We start from the raw sequence: 23,217 nt of genomic DNA, 5'->3' as shown, positions 1-23,217 counted from the left end.
TGAAGTGCAAGCGAGAGCGCGGAACGAGCGACAAAGAGGCACAATCGGCCTCCGCGTTCGGCAGCGTTCGACATCTGTCTCTCTCCTACTTGAGTGAGCGATGCGTCAGTGGACAGATGCTATACAATAATACATTTCCATTTACCTCCTTCTCTATATCCATACAAAATATCTATCAAACAAATAAAATTAAAATTTTCTTTTGAAATATGAAACCATTCCATCAGTATTTTCTTATGACGTTGTCACGTTCAGCTGTCGTCAGTAAACCGACTTTACAGACAACCGATTTTTTCTGAATAAAAGATACCCTATGCCATTTTGTGTACCCCCGACAATAAGTGTACAGAATATCGTGATAGGTTTTACTCGCGGCTTCTCTCGCGTTGATGTTCTAAATTGTGTCAAATATCATCGACGACTAGATAAAATTAATCTTTATATCCTACGGGAACAGTATCCTTTTTCTGGAGAAAAAGTACCCCATGTCCTTTTCTGTACCCTTGACAATGTGTGTAAAAAATTTCATGACGTTGGGCTGTGTAAATAACAAAGTATTTATTCTAACTAACTAATTCATATATTTTAATCTGCAGCGTGCTTCCGCATTCAAATTTCTTGAGAACCTTCAATCAATATTCTAATTTCGATTTAAAATAAATACCTTACAATAAATATTGTTACTATGTAGAACAAAGCCTTTGCAGAAATTAGTACAAGGATTCGGCTGACGTAGTTTTGTTCATTAAAATAAAATTTTATTCGTAGATAAACATGAAGCAAGTATGTATCATGTTTAAAAAAATTTTAATTAGTATTAACGCCGTTTAATTCAACGAACATCGAGTAACTGTAATAATGGTATACGAATCGAAATTGTAGGCCAATGTAACATGAGAGAGATATTTTACAACTTAACTTGCTTAAGTGCTAGAAATACAATAATGTTGGGAGAATTTGTTAAAACAAGCGACCTTAATATTAGGTAAAGAACTTCGCACTTTTCACTGGTCAATTGTCGATTTTACATGACTACATTAAAGGGTTAATATAGATAAGTCAGGACTAGTAGGGATAGCGCAGGGTCGAGTCGCCTTCAATAAAAAGAAGTCACTTCTATGCTCGCAAACGGTTGATTTAGAAATTCGAAAAAGATTGTTAAAGGTGTATGTTTGGAGCACGGCCTGGTGCGAAACATGGACAGTGGGCGCGGCGGAAAAGAAAAGGTTAGAAGCTTTCGAAATGTAGTGTTACAGGCGAATAATGAGGATATTGTGAATAGAGAAGGTTAGAAAAATGAAGTGGTATTAGAAAGAATAGGAGAACAGAGGAATCACGGAAGTCAAATAGGCGAGACAGGTCGGTAGGACACCTTCTCAGGTATGAAAGATTTATTACGAACATATTAGAAGCAGAAACAGCAGTTAAGAGGAGTATAGGTAAAGATTAGATTACAGGAAATGCGAAGATTAGTTGAAGATTGAAAGAGTGGAGGGGCGTGTTCAACCAGTCTTAGGACTGACGACCTTATGATGATGATGTGACATATAGGTGAAAAGAGCTTGTTATGAAGACTTCAAAAGTATATTCTAAAATTTTTTGTTTGCGATATTCTTAGGCGAAAATCCTGCCTGAGATGTCGCGGTTGCAACGTTTAAATTTCATTTCAAAGAGACCGACAATGCCTTGGTATTTGCAATGCTCGGATGCAAATACGAGCATCACTATTACTATCAGCAGCTCTAACATTATAGTTTTAGTAACACAATAGGATCACGAAGTTTCGATAAAACATTTGTACGAAGCAATAATAAATACCACTAGTGTGGTTTCAGTGGCGAGTGCAGGTAACAATACAATGGGCGAAGAACTACTGCAGTTTCAATATTTCTTGTGGTACCGATTCTTGCAGGTGTTTTGCTATCATTTTATGTATTATTACTTATTTCTTTACTCGTGTGATGCATACACTAACGACGATTTGAGAGTCGAGCATGTAGATAGGGATTTTATATTCATCATCTTTTGAAAAGTACGACGCGATATATATAGGAAAATTCGTACGAATACCTTCTGCCATCTTTTCATATAAAGAACAAGCTGTGTGGTGTCGTGGGGCGCCTACAAAATGCGAATTCCACTTTAGAGTAATGTTTTTTTATAGTCCTTTAATTTTTAAAGGAAGTTTTCTTGGCTTTCGCGCAATTTTTACTTATTATTAAAGTCAATGGAGTCAGACAAGGATGCACTTTCTGAAATGAAAAAATTACTGATTTTCGGTATCTAGGAAGTCAGATAAGTCAGGATAGAAGGACTTGTAGAGATATAAAACAAAGCGAGTCATTTCTATTCTCTCGAACGATTAATTTAGAATGTCGGAAGATTGTTAAAGGTGTATGTTTGGAGCGCGGCCCTGTACGAGTAGAAGCGTTCGAAATATGGTGTTACCGTACCGTAGAATGATGAGGATACCGTGGATAGAGAACGTTAGAAACGAAGAGGTATTAGAAAGAATAGGAGAACAGAGGACTCTATGGAAGTCAATAAAAAATTCGCAAGAGGTTGGTAGGACACCTTCCCAGGCATGAAGGTGTAGTCATAGGCATGCTAAAGGCAGAAACTAAAGTTAAGAAGAATAGAGGTAGACCTAGATTAGATTACTGTTCACAATAGGTTATGGATGTAGGATGTTCTAGTTTTAGGGAAATGCGAAGATTAGCTCAGGATAGGAAAGAGTGAAGGTGCGTGTCCAATTAATCTTAGGACTGACGACCTGATGATGATGATAATGACGATGTTGATGATGTAATCTCATAATATCCGGGTTTATTATAAACGATAGGAATCACATACAAAAAAGATCATATATTTCTGCGTGGAACTTTAAAATTTCATCGCAACACCTGCCATATACCAACTCCCATAAAACAATAGATGTAAAAACAATTTGCTATTGAATTGACGGCAATTACCGATGAAAGTCAACGGCTTTCGGAAACGGTGAAATATGTTTCGCGAAAATGTTTTTAACAAAAATTTTTTTACGCATGTAAGTATAGACTTACCGGCCCATATTCAGCGCAAATGTCAATAGTCGAGACGAAGTTGCAAACATCGTCTACATTCCAGCTGGAAATGTCTTCCAGGAGTCGTGGACTCTCGGACCAGTCTCTTTTTGCGCTCATCACAATGCTTCCATTGTTGGGAAGACCGCTTGTGGTCAACGGCGTTTTCGTTCTCGGCCTTTTGGGAACTGGGGCTCCGGCAGACAGATCCAAAGGCGACGACGTTTCTTGCCTTTTCGCGCTCTTCAGTAAACCTTTATTAAGAAATTACGTCTCCTTTTGATTCGTGTTTGGCAGAATTAAATGTGCGGAGTCTCAAAATATTTTTCTTACCTTGTAGTTCTGCTTCCTTGGCCGTCCTGACCATGGCGAGCAGAGTTTGGGTGGTCGACATGTCTATCAGTGGGGGGAACATGGTCGTTGAGGAAAAGGGGTTTAATATCGACGAAAAATCGTTCTTTTTGTTTTGTTCGTCTTTGCCGGCAGCGGCGGAATTGAGATTTTGTATTAAATTGGGAAAACAGGACGATTTAAATCTAGGATCGATGGGCGGAGGAAATCCGTTCCTTGCTGTACTGAAATATCTGAAATGACGAAATAGATAGAGATTTTATATGGAAGATACATCAAATGGATATTGTAATTACGGAGAAGTACTCCAGATTGTGTGATAAGAAGGAAGACTCAATGTGGGAAGCAGCAATAGCAAGAAGAGGTTGGGGATTGAGGAGGCTAGAAGAGAGGAACATCAGGAAGGAAATAGGACGGAAGAAGGTATTGGAAATAAAGACGAAAAATAGGAAGAGCTTTGAGGAGATTAAAACCAACCTGGAGCAGGTGAGGAAAAGATCCAGGAAAATGATAAGGGGAGAAGATCTAAGAAAACTAAAGGAGTCAGTATATATGATGGGGCTGAGGGAAATCTTGAAGGGGCTGACAAGGGGATTGGGCGTCGACGGTATTTAGAAGAAGGTAAGGAAATAATGAGTGTAGGGGATTGTAAATATTAGAAGAAGGGAGAAGACACACTGTGTAGGATATGTGACAAGGAGTTAGAATGTTCTAAACATGTGTTAGTAGGATGTGAGGACAGTACAACTTGGAAGGAATGCTTAGAATTGTTGAATGAGGATTGTCCAACCAAAGGAAAAGTTTTCGATTCTAACACTGGCGATGTATTTTTTACTTACTCGTTTTGGTTAGCGTTATTATATTTGGCGGCCAAACTTCGCATAAAATCGCTATAATTTCGACCCCCCATGGGTTGATCTGAGGCGGGTGGTGTATCAGGATGACTGGCGGACGAGGGAGTGACGCTTCGCGATCGCGAAGTGTCCGGGGTGCCGGGGCTCAGTCTTTCGTTTTTAACGTGATTGTTGTTATTGTTATTATTATTATTATTGTTGTTGTTGTTATTGCTCAACGGCGAGGTACTCGTTTGGAGGGTAAGGTCGGTCGAGGAGGCGGTCGTGGCGGTGGTGACAACCGCACTGCGGTCGAAACGTCGTCGCCTGCCCCCCATCGCCGGCTTGAACGATGAAATCGGGGGGCTGTTTTCCAATGGATCCGAAGACGGGGTATCGCCTGAAACAAAAATAGGAAAAGGTTTTATTGCTGTTTATTTTTGGTATTTTGGTAACTGTTTTATAAGGGGGCACTCAAGTATTACGCCACTTTAGACTATTACAAGAAAACTGATACAACCCCCCACCTAAGAGGAATATTTTATACCTAATTGTCCTCCTGCAGAAAATAATGTTCTTAAATATATAATTAATACTCTTCCGCTGTTTGCGAATAATAAAGGAGAATTAGTAAGGATGCATCACCCTTGGAATTACTTGACACTCAGACGGGAGAGGGGGTAAAAGATCGGTCCGATATAGTCTAAATGAGCTGAGGATCGAACAGAGCGTAAGGATAGAGGAGGTAGAGGTAGTAATTAACCTTAAAACAGTCAAGGTTAGGTTGGGTTATCTTACTTTCTTTCCAACATTGGAGTTTTCACTTCCAGCCTCACCAATTCCACCTCTCCTCACCACTAAACAATTCGTTAGTGCCGTTACTGCCACCTTCACGCGCTCTGGTGATGTCCTGATTCGGATCTAAACGCCTTCGTCGGCTAGAGTTCCTTTCTAACGTTTCGGTAACACGAGGTTCTTCAATCTCCGATATAGACTACAACCAGCATCAAAGATGGAAGAAGTTCTAAAGACTCTAGACTCGAACCAGGACAGTACCAGTTCAAAATGTGAACAATTATCATTTTTACATTATGATGATATCGTGGATAGAGAAGGTTAGAAATGAAGAGGTATTAGAAAGGATAGGAGAACAGAGGACTCTGTGGAAGTCAATGAGAATTAGACGAGATAGGTTGGTAGGAAACCTTCTCAGGCATAAAGGTCTAGTTAGAGACATATTAGAGACAGAAACGGAAGTTAGGAGGGGTAGAGGTAGACCTAGATTAGATTATTGTTCGCAAATAGTTAAGGATGTGGGTTGGTCTAGTTTTAGACCGAGCGGCATGGCCTAGAAGTTTAGACCATTGTCTAGCATTCGGGAGGACGCCGGTTCGATTCCGGGTCCGTCTGCTTTGGTCCAAGTTTTTCTGTGGTTTCCTTGGATCACCTAGGCAAATGCTGATGCAGTAATATTCCACAGATAATCTTTCATTCTCTTCTGTCTTCATCTCGTCCGCCTCATCTTTCTCACCCGAACCACCTCCCACTTATTCCCACGATTCCTGCCCTACCTTCCGCCGTAGACTGGAGGGACTGCCCGCCCACCAGCATTACTGGCTGATGGGAATGAAACACCCAAAAGTTTTTTTTTTTCTAGTTTTAGGGAAATGCGAAGATTAGCTTAAGACAGGAAAGAGTAGAGGTACGTGTCCAACCAGTCTTAGTACTGAAGATGATGATAACATGTTAGAGGTAGTGTTCGAAACGTTTGATTTTGTCATCAATCGCTGCTGTCGTCTTCAACGTAGGAAATAGACATTGCCGGACCAAATCCCTCTTTGTGAAAGTGACGTACAAATCCGGATTATTTTTCGCGACTCAGTTGATTATTTTTGACGACAGTTCGAGTGGCATTTCTTCGGCTTTGTGTTTTGCAGCGTTCGAAAAGATTTTTATGTTTAATTTTCTCACGTCGATTCCGTGGTTGAGCTCATTTTTATGGGACAAACACTCCTCGCCTGGCGTACAAAGAAGCGCGGAACATCTGCGAATTGAGCACCGCCAAACCGCGAGACCGCTGATCAAAGCGTGAGAGAAGTAGAATTGGTTATTATGGAAAATCAATACTTTCTGGTTGCGATCGCTCACGCATTTGAAAGCACTGTTACTACTGTCCATGTTGCGAAAGTATTTCCGAAAATCGATGAGTTCAGGAAAACGCTTCTGATCGCGTTGGTCGCTGCAGTTGACACTTAAGAATCACGGATACAATTCAAAATTCGAGGTGCAGATACGAGACCTTTTACGCGGGCCTTTTATGCCAATGTCATAAAGCAGTTTATCTACTGCGATGATCGTGTACGAAATGCACACATTGCTTTATACGAGGGGAAATCAAATTTAAACCAGAATGAAATCCTAGTGGAGGACTATACGAGAGGATTGAGGGCGTCATTACCCACCGAGCGGAATGTCCTAGAGGTTTAGACCGTGGCTTAGCATTCCGGATGATGCCGATTTGATTCCGAGTCCGCCTGCCTTGGTTCAAGTTTTTCTGTGGTTTCCTTGGATCACTTAAGCAAATGTTGGGCCAGTAATATTCCATAGATAATCTTTCATTCTCTTCTGTCTTCATTTCGTCAGTCTCAACTTTCTCACCCGAACCACCACCCACCCATTCCCACGATTCCTGAAAGCAGGCTGAAGAAGGCCTTCCACTCTACCTTCCGGCGTAGTTCGGAGGGACTGCCCACTCACCAGCATTACTGGCTTTCCTTCCCTTTCGCACTAACATCGTTCTAGTCACTGCCACGATATCTAACGAAGGAGTAGATCTTTCCGTTTCTCCATGGATAAATCCCGAGAAAAATTGGGGAAAACTTAAAGCCTGACTTGGGAATAAGTCCCTGAGAAGACCCACCTATGGAAATAACACTTGTTGGAGGCAGTGGCAAAAGAAGACCTATTGTTTCTGTTGATCAATGGGCACATGAACTCTGTCACGTGTTGAAAATCAACACATAAGGAATAAATGTTTCGCACCCGTTTTCGAGCATAGAAGTAGCTTCTTTTTATTTAAGGCGACTCCACCTTGCGTTATCCTTTGCTTTATATCCCTACTACTCTTTCAATCCTTTCTTATCTGACTTCCTAGATACCTAACATCAGCCACTTCTTCTAATCTTTATATTCGCTCATTCCCTACTTTTTTTTCCCTTGCATACCAGTATTTTTGTTATACTTTTATTTATTTTCATACAATACTGTTTTGTCTCTAACTTTTCCTTGCTATTATATTATCTGCAAATCTAAGCATACTGATCTTTGGTCCTGTATATCTATCCCTACAGTTGTACTGTCTTTAATGATGTTGATCGCATCTTCGATGTATAGATTAAAAAATAGCAGTGACAGTAAGCATCCCTGTTTGACTCCCTTCCTAATATTTACTTCTCTACGTTGTTGCTCCAAATTGCAACATTAAAATTGTTAATTTCTTAATTAAATCGCCTTAGGATTAATTTAAATGTAGATAGCAAAAAAACAATCATGATAAAGACAAGAATAGTAATAAGTTTATAATACTAAGGACATTACACAATTCCTTTAATATTAATAACGATAATTTATAAATATAAATCATTTTGTAAAATGTATTGAAATCAAAGTATTTGGTATAAAGACGGTAGGCATAACGAATAAGGTATGAAACGTATGAACAGCACCTTAACCTTTGATGGTTTTCGTGACAATTGTACGATTACAATTCAAAGCACGGTTTTCCTAGTCTGAAGACGACATTATCAAACAACGATGACTGAATGAATAAAAAGAGGAAAAGGGCAGGATAGACGTAAGGCGACAAAAGGACTAAAAGTGCCAGGCTATATGTCTCGAATCGACAATGAAAACAATTCCTGATCAAATCACAATTCAACGGCGTACAGCAACAATAATAAAACCGATATGTACGTGAAGCCACGTATCATGCAGTCGTCGAAAACATTGTCTGGTCGTTATTTTGACCGTTGCATTCATTTTTATAAGTATATGAATATACATTGGAAATAAATAACTAACAGAACTCGTCGATTATATCTAGAAAGTCAGGAAAAGATCATTAACATTCAATATTAAAATCACGGCTCTGTATAGGTGCGTAATGTGGACGATAGCCAGAGCCGGACCTTGTCGTCCCACAAGTGACCCCCCATTCCAATTTCCACTTTTAATTTTTTATGAATGAAGAAAAGTTAGAAGAATATAGCTTCTTTGATTCAATAATGCAAATTTGTCCATCGATATGAGTCATCTAAGGTTAGTTATCAGAAGAATGAATGGATAGAACCAAGCGGCATGGCCTAGAGGTTTAGTTCATTGTTTAGCATTCGGAAGGACGCCAGGTTCGATTCCGGGTCCGTCTGCCTTGGTCCAAGTTTTACTATAGTTTCTTTAGATCAGCAAATGCTGGTGCAGTAATATTCCACAGATAATCTTTCATTCTCTTCTGTTTTCATTTCGCCCTTTTCATCTTTCCCACCCGAACCATGATTCCTGAAAGGACGCTGAGGCCTTCCGCTCTACCTTCCGGCGTAGTCTGGAGGGACTGCTCGCCCACCAGCATTACTGGCGGAATTGTAGGAATTGACTATGCAATCACTAGAAGCGATCAAGAAATGAGGTATAATCAAATCAGTGGTGATTACCTTTGAGGACCCATGGCAGAAACACTAGCCAAGGGATCAAGGGATGCTCCATTGAAACAATACTCAGAGATACCTTCTCTATTCATTTCTGCGATAAACTCATATGTTTTATCTCGAAGGGCTTAAGCGACGTGGCCTACTGAACGCTGGTTCGATTCCTGGTTAGGTTAGGTTAGAACGTGGATATGGAATCAAGGAATGCCCCATTGAAACAATTCTCAGAGATACTCTCTTTCTTGAGCAACTCATATGATCCATCTCGAAGAACTTTAGCGACATGACCTAAAGGTTTAGACTCCTAGAAAAACACCGGTTCGGCTCCTGGATGGTCCACCCTGGTCCAAGTTTTCCTGTGACTTTCTTGATTCACTTAGGCAAATACTGAGGCAGTAATATTCCACGAATAATCCTTCACTCTCATCTACATTAATTTCGTTTATCTCATCTTTCTCATTCCATTTCCACGAATCCCAAAAGGAGACTGATTGCCCACCTATCACCATTGGTAGCTAATAGGAATGAAGCATCCAATGTTTTTACAAATGAACCTGATGAAAATTATTTACTACCTGTTCGGGATAATCTTTGATGGAAGAGGTAATCAGGAGTGTTTTACATTACTTATTTTTTAATTGTTTATTGGCAATAATAATTGTATTTGTTATAAAAGATTGAAAACGCTTTCACGCGGATGAAAATGACGACCTGTTCAAAATTCGTTCCTTAACACGAAGTGTAAGGTTGAAATTTTACCATTTTCGTAAAAATGCCGAAGAGATATCCGGTGATAAACGACTGCCTTCTAGAAATCGTTTTTACCGGAACTTGTCGAAAATTGACCGTAGTTATAACAACAGAAAAGGCACTAGGGACAGGGGTCGGTCATCCGTACCCCGTACCTGCCATAAACATTAAAACAACTTAACAACGAACAAGGTCGAGACGAGGGTTAGTTGTAAGTTACAACAGGCAGTTGAAAAAGATCGGAGTCACAGGTAGTTGTAATAACAAAAGTAACGAAACACAGCAAGGAAGAGAAGAAAAAGAAGAGAGAGAGTCTTCGACAGTTTTCAATATATGCATAGGTAGCGTATATATCGGCACAAAGGTAGCACCTTACCTGTCAGGGGACAGAATGACAGGTCCCCTAATAAGCGACAGGTAGACGACCTCTACAGGCCACAGGCAAGGACATACATGACTTCTGAGATTTTACGACCACCGTTGAAGTTCCTTTTACAGCTTAATCTTTAAATACACACACACTTAGATATATACATCTGTAAATCTCTTCTAAATCGGTTTATGGTTAGTACCTACTGGGGAAGAAAATACAAAAGTAATCCACTTCGAACCCCTTGTAGTCTTCCTTGAATTGTACGGATTTATAGGTAAGGCAAAAAGTTCACCGAACATAGAAATTCCACATTTCTTTTCTAATTTTTGTGTGGACCTGTCTGTAAATATATCCCCCTCTTCCCTAAAAGCTACCCCAACCTAATCGAACTTTCAAAACCTTTTAAACAAAGTGTAGCACCCCTCAAATATTTTAAACTACACTTATTGGTATTATTTTAAGTATTTTTTAATGGATAATGTCCTTTGATGATCGCATTTTGCACTCGCCATTAGCGTATAGACGAATTGATTCAACGAAATCCGTTCTACATAATTAAAATTTAATCATTTTTGGTATAATTAACTAATAACGGTACATTTCTTGTCTATAATAAGTAGATATACTTATTAATTAATGACAAAATATCAAGGACATAAAAAAAAGAATTGTTGATTTTGATGATTCATTTTTTTCTGAAACCTTATCTACTAAATCCCCATACGAAACTATCAAGATGTCAGGCTGTGAATCTGTAGAAAGAAAAGTTACGACAAAAGTTCCCTTTGGAGAAAAACCTAGGAAAAATGCCCCCACGGAAGAAAATTATTTCCAAAAGAAACAAATCAAGTTAATAATTCCATTAACTTTATAGATTTAAGCATCAAAGATATATTGTCTTCCATAAATAATCCCAAACTACTATCATAATTCTTACTAAATTCTTTCACCCTTTATCACACAAACACAAACTAACCTTCCATTTCCAGAAAATTACGGCAGGGAAATATGCAGATAATATTTCTTTATCTATTGGCAAATGATAGTTCCAATTTTAAGAATCTGTTGAAGGTCTCGTTTAAAATAATTTCCCAGAAATTTTCCTCTATGAGCCACTGATACCTTGGTCTCAGGAATTGTCCAAAAGGATTTTCCAACGAATATCAGTCGGGTATGTGTGCAGATAATACGACAAGGATTTTAATTTTGAAATCATATTCAAACACACACAATAAAATTCGAGTGTAAGACTAGGATACGAATCCAAACAAACGACTTTATGTGTAGACACATATTTTCGTTGATTATTACTGATAATTCCTAAATACTTTCAATTGAAACCACTGTTATCAATTGATCAGTTCAGATCGAATTCAACTTATTCCCTTATCTGCTACTTGCAGCAAATTTTTGCTTAATTCGAGGTTTTTAAGTGTGTGTGGTTTTGCAAATTAAATAAAAGTTGATTTATTTATCAAAAATGAAATCATGATATCAAAAAAATATCAACTTTCCAATGAAATTCATCAATTAAATTTTGCATGCTTGGACGTTATACATATAGATACCTACATAAAAATAGTTTAGATATAATAATAAAACAATTATGAAAGTAGATTCTTGGAACTTATTTCAGTTTTTGACCTTAGAAGAGGTGGCCGTTTTAACAAATTTCTGCATTAGGTAATTGATATTTAAATTGGTGATAGCAAACAATTTAATATTGTGATTTTGTTAATTTTATTGGTTTTTAATATCTTTTTATAATTCATTCATTGCGGCAAGAATTCTACATGTTATTTAAACGAAAAGTAAACGAATTGATTACCAAAAATGTTAGATACTTAAAATTTAATATATCATGCATATACCCTGCTTATTAATAATCATACAGGAACGTAGAAGTCCTCAACTCCTTTGTAATTAAAGATGCTTTTCTTTTATTCATAATTATAGGGCGTTTTTATTTAGTGATGCAAAAATATCTACTAAGTACTTTGTCCAAATCGAAATCATTTGCTATATATACGTATCTGTCGATGAACATGATCGCTTATTTAGAAACTTAGCCAAGAGAATGTAATTTCCTGGTCGAAGGGTTGATTAAACTATTTACATTGTCATTTTAGCAAAACTCAAGGTGATAATAGTTGTGCTTAAAAGCTCGAACCATTGGTTATAGCTGTTACTAATTTTTTCCGATAAATTTGAATTAAAAGTACGATTTATAATACAAAACTCCCACTTGAAATGGAGAAGTTCGATATGATAATGGTAGACCGACGAATTGGATTCAAACGTATAATTGATACACTGCCTGGTCTTTTTATAAGAACGAGTTCGTCACATTGTTCATGTTCATGTCGATTTTGGTATGATTGAATGATTTCTACGAAATGAATTCCAAAATACATGAGCATAGAACAGAAGAAAGCACTTCTTAAAACTTCTTGCTCAATCTGTACCCAATTTGAATAAGATCCAGAGTTTTTGAACAGGGTTATCGCCATGGGGTGAAACCTGGGTATATTTTTACGACCATGAGACAAAACAGCAGTCCATGGAATGGAAACACTTTAGTTTTCCAAGACTTAAAAGACTTCAGGTTCAAAAATGGACGGGATAGGTACAGTGTCATGTATATTTATTATCTGGATGGAGAAGTAGAAAACAACAACGGGAGAATATTATTGACAAAATAACACAAAAATATTTTCGAAAAAATGATCGCATAAGGCTTTTTGTTCCTGCAGGACAATGCACTGAATAAAATTCTGGTAGACCATCATCTGTATTTGCCTAATTTGGCTTCATTTGACCACTATCTATTTTTCAAACTAAAAAATAATTTGAAAGGGCAGAAGTTTTTCCAAAAAAGAAGTTGTGGAACTTTGTTTGTTTGAATTGTTTTTAAAGGTACTAGAGGACCGCTGTCTAAATGTATTAAGATAACGGGAGGATTATGTTAAGTAATATAAAAGTATTATTTAATAATTTTAAGCGTTTCTGTATTAGGGTAACAATCTATCAAGACCTCCACGTAATAGGACATCCATATTCTTTATTCTTAGGGTATAAGATAGATCGTTTTTAATGAAAAGTAGTTATTTTGTGAAAAACAAAGACTTAAATGTATAATATGCTAATTATTGTTAGATAATTAATAATTTCAGACGCACCTGAATAACACCACGCTGGCCAAACAACCGGGCTTTCAGTGTCCATTTCTCTCATATTTTTCACCAATTTTCCGAAGATAGAAAAGCGCGTCACTCAATTTTATAAATTAGAGAGAGAGTCATGTTACGCACAAATTAATTGTCAGTAGTTTCTGTTCAAAAAACAAAAATATAATTCACCATTCACAGGTACATGCTAACAAAAATGTCGTTTAATTGTAAACAAACATGCAGGATTTCATGTGACATGGCTCTTACACTTATTTGCACATTACAACGAGGGACGTCATCACTGTTATTGCACACATATAAAAATCACCGGTTAAAGTTTACACGGGCGTCGCGCCCTTCGTTACCGTTTAATGGACATATCTTTTATTTATCGATACGTAAATCGATCCCTCGACACATACACACGTACGTGCCGCATGTATCGACCGACACAACTGAAAATTTAATTGGTATAATGTGATAAAGCAATCACGTAATTGCTATTCGACGCAGGTAGAAATATGTACTAGGAATGAGTTTTGTGTTTTGTACCATTTCGTTGTCACCGGTCGGTTGTTATCGCTTACATTTAGTATGCGTTGTGTATTCAGACGTCGCGTCTGCCCGATATGATAAGAGATAAAGTTCGATGGCGCGGCGTCCGTTTTTATGCAATGCAAATGATAACGCCGATAACAATTAAAATTACAAACGAATCGAAGGGGTAGAAGTGTGCACTCGCGAGCGCCCGCGTCGTACCTTTGGTGGCAGCGAAACAAACAACAACAACAACAGCAACAACTGCGAGTCGGCAGCGTGACTGTTACTGTAGCTGCCGCGGCAGTACAGGTGCACTTACCATCATCATCATCATCATACAGGTGAGATAGAAGGCGGCCATGGACGGCCTCGGAGGTGGCGCATATATCCGCCGCCACCGTTGCCAATCCGATGAAGAGTGTGCCCCGTATACTAGTTTGTGTACAATGAGCGGCGAAAATTGCAGCTCCATGACTCGATCGATCGAGAAACAATAATAACACGCCAATTAGCTGCAACGGGTGCAGCTCTCTAGCCCTTCTAAATTCGCACTTTAAAAAATCACTTTTGGGTGCTCCATTCCCACCAGCTAGTGATGCTGGTGGGAGGGTAGGTCCACCTTATTACGTTGGAAGAGAGAGAGCCAAAAGCCTTCTTCAGTTTCCTTTTGGGAATGTAATGTCCCATCGAAATTGGTTCGGCTATTTCACAGATTATCCTTAACAGGCAGAAAAGAATATCTGTAGGAACTTTAAAACTTTTGGCTACTAATGCTAGTGAGTGGTAAAACAATAATATCACACCTATTAGCTGCAACGGATGCAGCTCTCTAGCCCTTCTAAATTCGCACTTTAAAAAATCACTTTTGGGTGCTCCATTCCCACCAGCTAGTGATGCTGGTAGGCGGGTAGGTCTTGCGGATTACGTTAGAGTAGAGATCCAAAGCCCTTCTTCAGCTTCCTTTTGGAAATGTAAAGTCCCATCGAAATTGGTTCAGCCATTTCACAGATTATTCTTAACAGGCAGAATAGAATATCTGTAGGAACTTTAAAACTTTTGGCTACTAATGGTAGTGAGCGGAAAGTCCTTATAGAACATGACGGAGGGTCGAGCAGATGAGTTCCCTCAGTCTCCTTTTAGGAATCATGGGAATGAGTTGATGATACTTGGGATGGACAAGATGAAACCGACAATACGAAGACAGAAGCCAGTGGAAGATTATCTGTGGGGAATTTTACTTCTCCAGAGCATTTGCCTAAGTAATCCAAGGAAACCAGAGAAGAACTTGGACCAGAGAAGATGGACCCGGAATTGAGCTGATGTTCTTATGAATACTAAGCAATGGTCTAAAGCTCGGTATTTATTTGTGAAACAACGGGTAGTATAATAGAAGAGAGGTGGGCATGGGTGTATGGAATTTGTCCTTTGTGAGTTGCAGTGAGACGGATTTGGCCCAACAAGATGGAGTCACAAGCTGCAGGGCACGCGTGAAATTAAAAATTTGTTAGGTTATTCAGCGTAGAGTTGACATTAATTGGTCACCACGATGGTCCAACCTGACCCCACCTGCAGCTTTGATACACCACCCGCCCCCGGCAAAAAGGGCCGCAACCAAAGGCGAATAATCATGCAGCTATCTCGCCAACATCGAAGCTTTTGATACATTTCTTCAGTAGATATTTATTATAAAAGAAAGGAAATGAAGATCGACTGGATCTGGATTCTGGAAGAAAAAATTTGCGGCAGATTCGCTTATTTTTAAGACAGTGAACGTTGGATTAGATCAGCCTCTCGTGTCACATGTGTCTTTTTGCCTTATTTGATGTGACTCTGCGGGCATCAAATATTTCAAAATAGCATATCGCCTCATCAAATAGCGTATCAGTATCACACATCTGCATTCTGACAGATTATAACATCTATCAAGGAAACGGAAGTTGTGGAAGATGTAGTGTATAGGAAGTTGATGAAAGTATCATAAATACAGAGAAGATTTGAATTGAGGAAGTATTGGAAAAGTAGGAGAACACAGGGATAAGGATATCAATAAAGAAAAGAAGAACCAGGATTATACGCTATCTTTTGAAACATGTGGAAAGCCTACATTGGTTTACTGTGCGAAATTGGTTAAATTCTAGCTTTCAGAAGATTGGCTCATAATCGGAAGGTGCGTGTCCAACCAGTTTTTGGATTCATGACCCCATGATGATGATATACCTTGATACCTCGCTCCTCTGTTTTCTCTTTCAATTTGGTCTTCTATCTGAAAAGTTTGCTGACTCCTGTACCATAATAATGACTACAACATCCACTGTAAGGACTTCTAGCGCGACTGATAATAGTCCAACAGTCTGTAACTGAGACTGACGCCTTCATCATTACATGTATCTTGAATGTGTGACCTTTGACCAAACATTCAGAATAGATTTGTGTTAATATAAGGTTAGTTTTAGCTAAAGAATTTTGCTCCTAGGATGACCACTAGGGGGTTAATTTTATTGATTTCGGCATAAAAAGTGAAATATAGTGTACTGAGCATGGAAACTAGATATATTTCAATGAGGAAGTAAATTACTTCGGGTTCCTGTGAGATGTCTTATTCAGGCTTATTCTCCAGATTTTGTGGGAAATCATTTTCATTCTCGGATATTTTAAACTGACACGCATGACGTAGTTATTTGATGGGAGGCAGGATGTGTCTAAAACAGACCTATGCGCAGGTCCTACTTGGACATTTTCGGATCCATTACATATTTTTGCAGCACACTGTATATACATGATATATCGCTCTTGCTCGCGCGCTATTACGCGCTCGCGACCGCCAGGGTATCTCTCTCTCTCTTTCTTTGTCTCTCCCTTCACTTCGTTCGGCTCACGCGCGCGTGTGACGATCTGACGATACGTCGCCCACTACGATCGCGTAGGTAGGACGGTCAAGTCGTCAGATATTGCTGGACTCCCCTGCGATGCCCTGGCCACACAGCCGCTTGACCATTACGTAGCCGATTGTTTTTTTAATTAGGAATGGTCATTTTTGTAAGTATAACTCTAATTGGGGAGAGAGATAGAGGCTAGCCGGGGATTATGGGCCTGGAAGGTGTGGAACGGAGATGGTCAATGAAATTAAAAAATATTTTTTTGTAATTGAAGCCTAAACATTACTGTCCCATTACATGGAGTAGGAACAAGTCAAAAATTGATTAATCTTGCATTACGTAATAAAATCAAATAACTCAAAAGTATCAAAAATGTTGAAAAGTTATAAAACTATAGAGAATGACATCGTTGATTGAGAGAAGTATGCATGGGAAACTTCTATTTTTAAATTTATTTTGAGTTTTACAGCTACTCAACTTTTTTTGGATAAAAACAAGATGTTTAGTAGAATAAAATTGAAAAACAAAAAAGTGATTAATTATCCACTGGATGATTAGGAACTCTTTAAAATAGTACTGGCTGTAAAACACTTTAATTAATGTCAATTTTAATGCGTTACGCTTTGAACTCTTTATTTGTTCATAAAAGGGGTCAGATTGTGAAAACATAATCTACATTTAGGAACTCTGATACATACGTTAGTTAGTTTGTAAGTTCCTCTTTTCAAAAACAATTGTAGAATTCTTAATAAAACAATAAATAAAGAAAGCAAATAGCTACGAGACGATCGATTTTTTAAAAACTGGTTTTATAAAACCTTTTGTGTGTGTAATGAACCAATAAAAGTTGTTTCGTTATTAAATAAATTAATTTGTTGAACTTACATTTTAAAATGTTACCTGGAACGCAAAGCGGTTCCTCACTCTTCATGATGACAACGGACGCAGCAGAAGATGCCCCCCGAAGAACAATTTTCGATCGCTTTTATTAAAAGCCACACGGACAGGTCACACAATAAAAGTTTAACAACAAGTCGGAAAACAATCGTACGGAATCACTTTCGAAAAACTACGTTCGGGCCTTTTTTTTTAACACAGAAATGTAAATTACATACAAGGACAGACTTTGGTCGCAATGTAGAAAGAGTCACACTGATGAGGCAGAAGGCTGGAGGCGGTTGCCGGCACTGTCGGGTCATAGGTCATGGACGGATCATGACCTGCGACCTTACAATATGTACATAATACCCTCCATGACTCTAATGTAGCAACAATAGTGTAGGATTGTGACTTTTCAAAAAAAGGTCATCTCGTTATTAAAATATTTTACTATAACTATAATTCCTAGCCGTGTTTCTCTTCTATTTTTATATAAATAAATATTCGAACACATAAAGAAATAAATTAATTTTAATTAAACTAAAATAATACGTACAATATTGCTTCATCACACTGTCACAGCATCAGATTTTTGTTTAAAATATTACGGATTTAAAATGAACACTCATTTCTACTATAGTTTAATTAAACGCACAAAACGCTTTTAAATGTTTTTATTATGAAATGGTAAAGGGGAGTGTAGTAAGTAAATAGAATAATATCGTAGAGACTCATCCCAGTACTCCACAAACTTCTTTCCACATTAAAAGTGGACAAAACATGTGTCCGATTCTCAAAAAGATTTTGTGGTGTACATGGACGATCCTCTTTGATACTACATGGTTTCAGTTACGTTTTGTTTAAATTCTCTGCATCCCACGACAGGGCCAAGATTGACCCAGGATTTTCCATTTTTGGACCAAGCATGGCAAATGCCTGTCTTTAGAATTTCACCGCCGGCGTACATTCATGTCGTACTTCAGTATTTGGAACTTGGTTCAAATTTGGTACAGTATCTATTGTTGCTCAATATTGGACAATCGTTAATGTACCAAAACTTGACACTTAAAAATTGGCCAAACATTGGTCCAGTATTGACAAATCTACGTATATTTCGTTGTCCAGCAGGTACTGGACCAAACTTGGCGAAATATGACACTAAAACTCCAATACCGGTAAACCAATGATTGGTTTTACCACTAATGACCCAGGTTTAGACCTGTCGTCAACTCCGGTATTTCGTACTTGGGATATGCTTCGATCAGTATCCAGATTACTATATTCACTAGAATAGGGATGGCGAACCTTTAAGTACCGTCATGCCATTTTTATAAAGAAAAGTTTAAGCAGGTCATAGACGTGCCATCAAATAATTTTATCTCTGTGATTATTAGGAAAATAATGATAATAAATAATATCAACTCAAAATTCTACAAGAAAATAGGAACATTTTGCAATGTTTAAATTATACGTGTAATTTAAATTAAAGTAAAATTAGTGTGACTTCTGTTTTTGCAGATTAGATGACAAATAACTTATGTTAGGGTTGTAAGATGTTTATTTTAGCAGAATGCACGCTGAACTGGAGTCATCTACCAAACGGTTTGTAACTGCGAGTTTTGATGTTATTAATCTCTGAAAATAATGACTCGCAGGCATAGGTTGATGAAAACATTATTAAAATATCATATGCCAGCTTTGTCAAATAATAATAAATGTGTTTGTTATCGCATTCCATGTATCCAAAATTTTGTTATTAGCATTTTCACTTCTATTACCCGTCAATCTTTCTGTTTCAATTATTTCTAACTCTTTCCTTGTTCCAACAACTTTTTGAATCATATTGAACTAGACTGGAAATCAATCAGCTGCATTTCAGATTCTTCAATTTATTTTATCGAATGTCACGTAAGGGTATATAATAAACTTTCGTATTAGTATTTCCGATAATTCTCTGAAGTGAGAAAATCTTGCTGAAAATTCCTTGATTTAAGAATCAATGACAGAAACATTAGTGACGTGACCAAAATATTGTGTCGCGTGCCACTAATGGCACGCGTGCCATTGGTTCGCCATCCCTGCACTAGAACATTAAAACCTTTGAGTGTTTTACTTCCACCTGGAGCTGGTGGATAGTCAGTTACATGGTTAAAAATGAAGATGGTTACAAATCTGAGTAAAGGGCTGGGATCATGGTTCTTTGGAACCTAATTTAGCCCATGTCTGACCCTCGACGATATTGCACATACAAATGAGAATGGAAATTCTTGTAGGTTCCATTTAATTTATCTCCTAATTTGTCCAATATATACTTATTTTTATTCGTATACAGTCAAAAAAAGTAATTTGAATTTTCAGTTAGGTCTTAGAAATGTGAAGGAATTCTTCATGTTTTGGAAACATTTTTTCTTGAGTGGATAAACAGTTCTGCTTCGTGATGGTTATATAAATACCACGTTTTAGTACTTGAATCCAATAAAATATCTTCATCTAATAAAGAAACGCGTTATAATTCGATGATCCATGTTAATCCCTGGTTATTCAGCAGGGATGCCTTGTTTTGGTCAAAGTGGTGGTTCTAGGTGAGAGCACCCATTATGTCCAAAACTCCGCGCACTGGTACAGCACAATATTTTCTGAATTTTTAAATATAAATAATAAATCAACAGGAAGTAGATCTTGGACATTCTTTTTGTATTTGAAGGCTGCAAGGATTTTTAGATTAATTATGCGTTTCAACATTTGTAATAAGTTTGAACTTTTGTCTATAATGCTAGTTTACGATATACCTAAAGAAAAGGTCTTGACACAATAACACATTGTGTTATCTAAATATCAAATTCGTGTTAAGGTGAATCTTCTTTTGTATTAGACGTAGGCAAAGGCGGATCTATCTAATAGTAAGGTGACGCAAACGGTGCACTCTGCATTTCAATATAAATTCGTATGATATAACGTGAAATGTATGTTGACGAAAACGTGTTTTTGAGAAATCGAAAAGGATAATTTATAATTTCTGCTCCTTTTTAACCAATTTTCAAATGTGGACTTTAAAATTTTCGTTGTTTGCAGACGTTATTCAATTCAGTTCGAATTTGTGTGATATAAATGTATGGCAGGGTGTTGTAAAGTGACATATGTTTTGGCCAAAAGAAGGTTTTGCGGAATTGAATGAAATTGTACATAATTTGAAGTCCTTTTTGACTAATTTTCAACATCGGAATCGCGAAATTTCGCTCTTTAGAGTACTTAAAGTCAATTCAAATTTATAAGGTATAAAAGTTCGGCAAGGTGTTGTAAAGTGACATATATTTTGACTACAAGATGGTTTTGCGAAATTGAATTAAATGGTTCATAATTTGAAGTCCTTTTTAACTAATTTTGAACATTCTAATCGCGAAATTTTGCTCTTTAGAATAGATAAAGTCAATTTAAATTTGTAAAGTGACATATATCTTGACCAAAAGATGGTTTTGAGGAATTGAATGAAGTGGTTCATAATTTGAAGTCATTTTTAACTAATTGTCAACTTAGGAATCGCGAAATTGCGCTCTTTTGAGTAGTTAAAGCCAATTCAAATTTATATGGTATAAAAGTGCGGCAGGGTGTTGTAAGGTGACGTATGTTTTGATCAATAGATGGTTTTGCGAATTCAAAAGAAAATACACATAATTTCAGCCCCTTTTTAGCAAATTTCCAAGTTCGGACAAGCGAAACTAGAAACGGTCGACTGACTTAATATTCATTCTTACAACTAAAGATTTTGCTATCAGTAAAAGTTTTTGAAACTTATTATTGACAAACTTCATATTTTATAATTCAGTAAATACCCTGTACAGTAAATATAAATACTTTTGTTACAGTTACAGAAGCTATGGTACCTTGTACTTACCACTCATATTGTTCCTTTACACTTTGACCTTACTTTTCATTCCCCATCAGTTTTTCACGCTGATAGCAAATGCAACCCAGACAAAGTTATAAGCAAAAGTTGCACTTTAAATCCCGGCCTGTTTACATTCTTGCAAAACTAGATTATAAGAATTTTATCTGGCATTTACACCCACTTCACTATTTAGTTAAGTATTCAAATTTGATCGTTAGCATCGGCTATATTTCTACTTTTTATTTATTTGGATTGGATCGGACAGACAATTAGTAATGAGAAAATAATCGTTTAAAAAACGTCTTTAGTGGATGTAATGACAAAGGCCTTACATACACTTTCAAAATTTGTTTTTTTTAAACTTTTATTGACGATAAAAAAAGCGCGTCGATAAGATTTTTGTTTTAGTTACATCCCGCACGATTGTAGTCTTCTTTTACTTTAATATAATATGTAATTAATAAAGCGATGGATGGAATAGATGCCGGTAAAAGTTGATAAAGTTAAGTTGTATTTATGTACACGGAAAACGGAAACATTTAAATTGTAAACCGACGTTATTATACCACTGGTCAAACCGAGCTGCTACGTATACATATATATATATGTTGGCTACTGTGTAGGCTATATAGCGTACAATTATTATTTCTATTACGGTGAGAGGTTAAAGTAATGACCTGGGTCGACCTCAGGATCTAAAAATGTTGCGTTTAAAATAACTGACACCTTTGAACAAAAATAAAACTTACTACAATCTATATCCACATAATACATTATGCTGTATAGATTATACTAATCATAAATGAAGGCACAATACGATTTGCTATCTTACCCGATAATATTCTAGTCGTTTTAATTAGTTTAATTTAATATCAATTACTAAATGAGTCATATCTAATTAATTATCGCAATTCGATCGTAAATCGCGCCAAAACAAATAAAATCTATAGCTACCAAGAGAAAAACGAAATTTAAACTTTTATTTTAAAGATTTTGTTTGTTTAGCAATATCTGTTTATCTCTAAAAAAACTTATTGCGTTGTTTTGGTTTGTTTGTAGGTAATTATTGGCTTCATACGTACGCCTCCTAAGGGAAGTCCCTAGGACTGACTACGAAGAGTCTGTAATTTCCCTTGTTATCTCAAAGATGCGGGATTTGGTAAAGAAGAGTATCAATTGCGTGTGCTGAGTCCTTATGGAACAAAGGACATGGACAGGGAAGAAATGAGGTAATTAAAAATTAATGTACAATAAGTTTTTTTACAAAAAAGATGCGTATTTTTTGTTTATTCGGTTCTTTTACAAATAAAATTGTAGGTACATTTTTTCGCTCAGATTTTGTTTAATAGAGAAAATTAGTTTTGGATAACAAAAACATTAGAAATCCTTTAACTGAGAGCATTTTTATCTCACAACGTCAAATACATATTTTTTTTAACAAGTTTGCAAAGAGTTTTTAAATGTTTGGTTTTAATCCTTAACTAATTAATCTTTAATTAACTCTCACTTGTTTTATATTTTAATATATAGATTCACTTAATTAAATGTAGATGTTAATCAAAAGTACTTTTTTCGATATGTATTAAGGAAATTTATTTATTTTTGTATTGGCTACGAAAAGGGAGGCTTTTTTATTTTGTTTTTATTTTTTTAGAAATACACTAATTCTTTCTGTTACAAGGATGTAAATAGGGATAAAAAAATTGTAAAATTTCGGAAAAAAGACACTCAAAATAAGACGAGCTTTCTGCCAAAATAATAATAATTTATTTAGATCCAAAGCCCTTCTTCAGC

General features: G+C 36.9%; 1 protein-coding gene across 2 annotated transcripts in view; it reads right to left on the bottom strand.

The window, feature by feature from the left end:
* The window catches only part of LOC108736083 (bromodomain-containing protein DDB_G0270170), a 44,832-nt gene extending 27,013 nt beyond the window's left edge, over positions 1–17,819 (bottom strand). The window contains exons 1-4 of one of the 2 annotated variants that reach the window (XM_018468376.2): positions 17,544–17,819; positions 4,256–4,649; positions 3,399–3,649; positions 3,066–3,319 (exon numbers count right to left, since the gene is read on the bottom strand). In XM_018468376.2, the coding sequence (XP_018323878.1) occupies positions 3,066–3,319; positions 3,399–3,649; positions 4,256–4,649; positions 17,544–17,589 (945 nt within the window). In that variant the 5' untranslated portion in view covers positions 17,590–17,819. Of the gene's footprint in view, positions 1–3,065; positions 3,320–3,398; positions 3,650–4,255; positions 4,650–13,251; positions 14,103–17,543 lie in introns of those variants that run through there. The other variant, XM_018468375.2, reaches the window with a different exon arrangement.
* Positions 17,820–23,217: the final 5,398 nt, after the last annotated feature.

Source organism: Agrilus planipennis, unplaced genomic scaffold (assembly GCF_000699045.2).
Source record: "Agrilus planipennis isolate EAB-ADULT unplaced genomic scaffold, Apla_2.0 scaffold8, whole genome shotgun sequence".
Taxonomy (NCBI): Eukaryota; Metazoa; Arthropoda; class Insecta; order Coleoptera; family Buprestidae; genus Agrilus; species Agrilus planipennis.
This window is presented reverse-complemented; position numbering and strand designations above follow the sequence as displayed.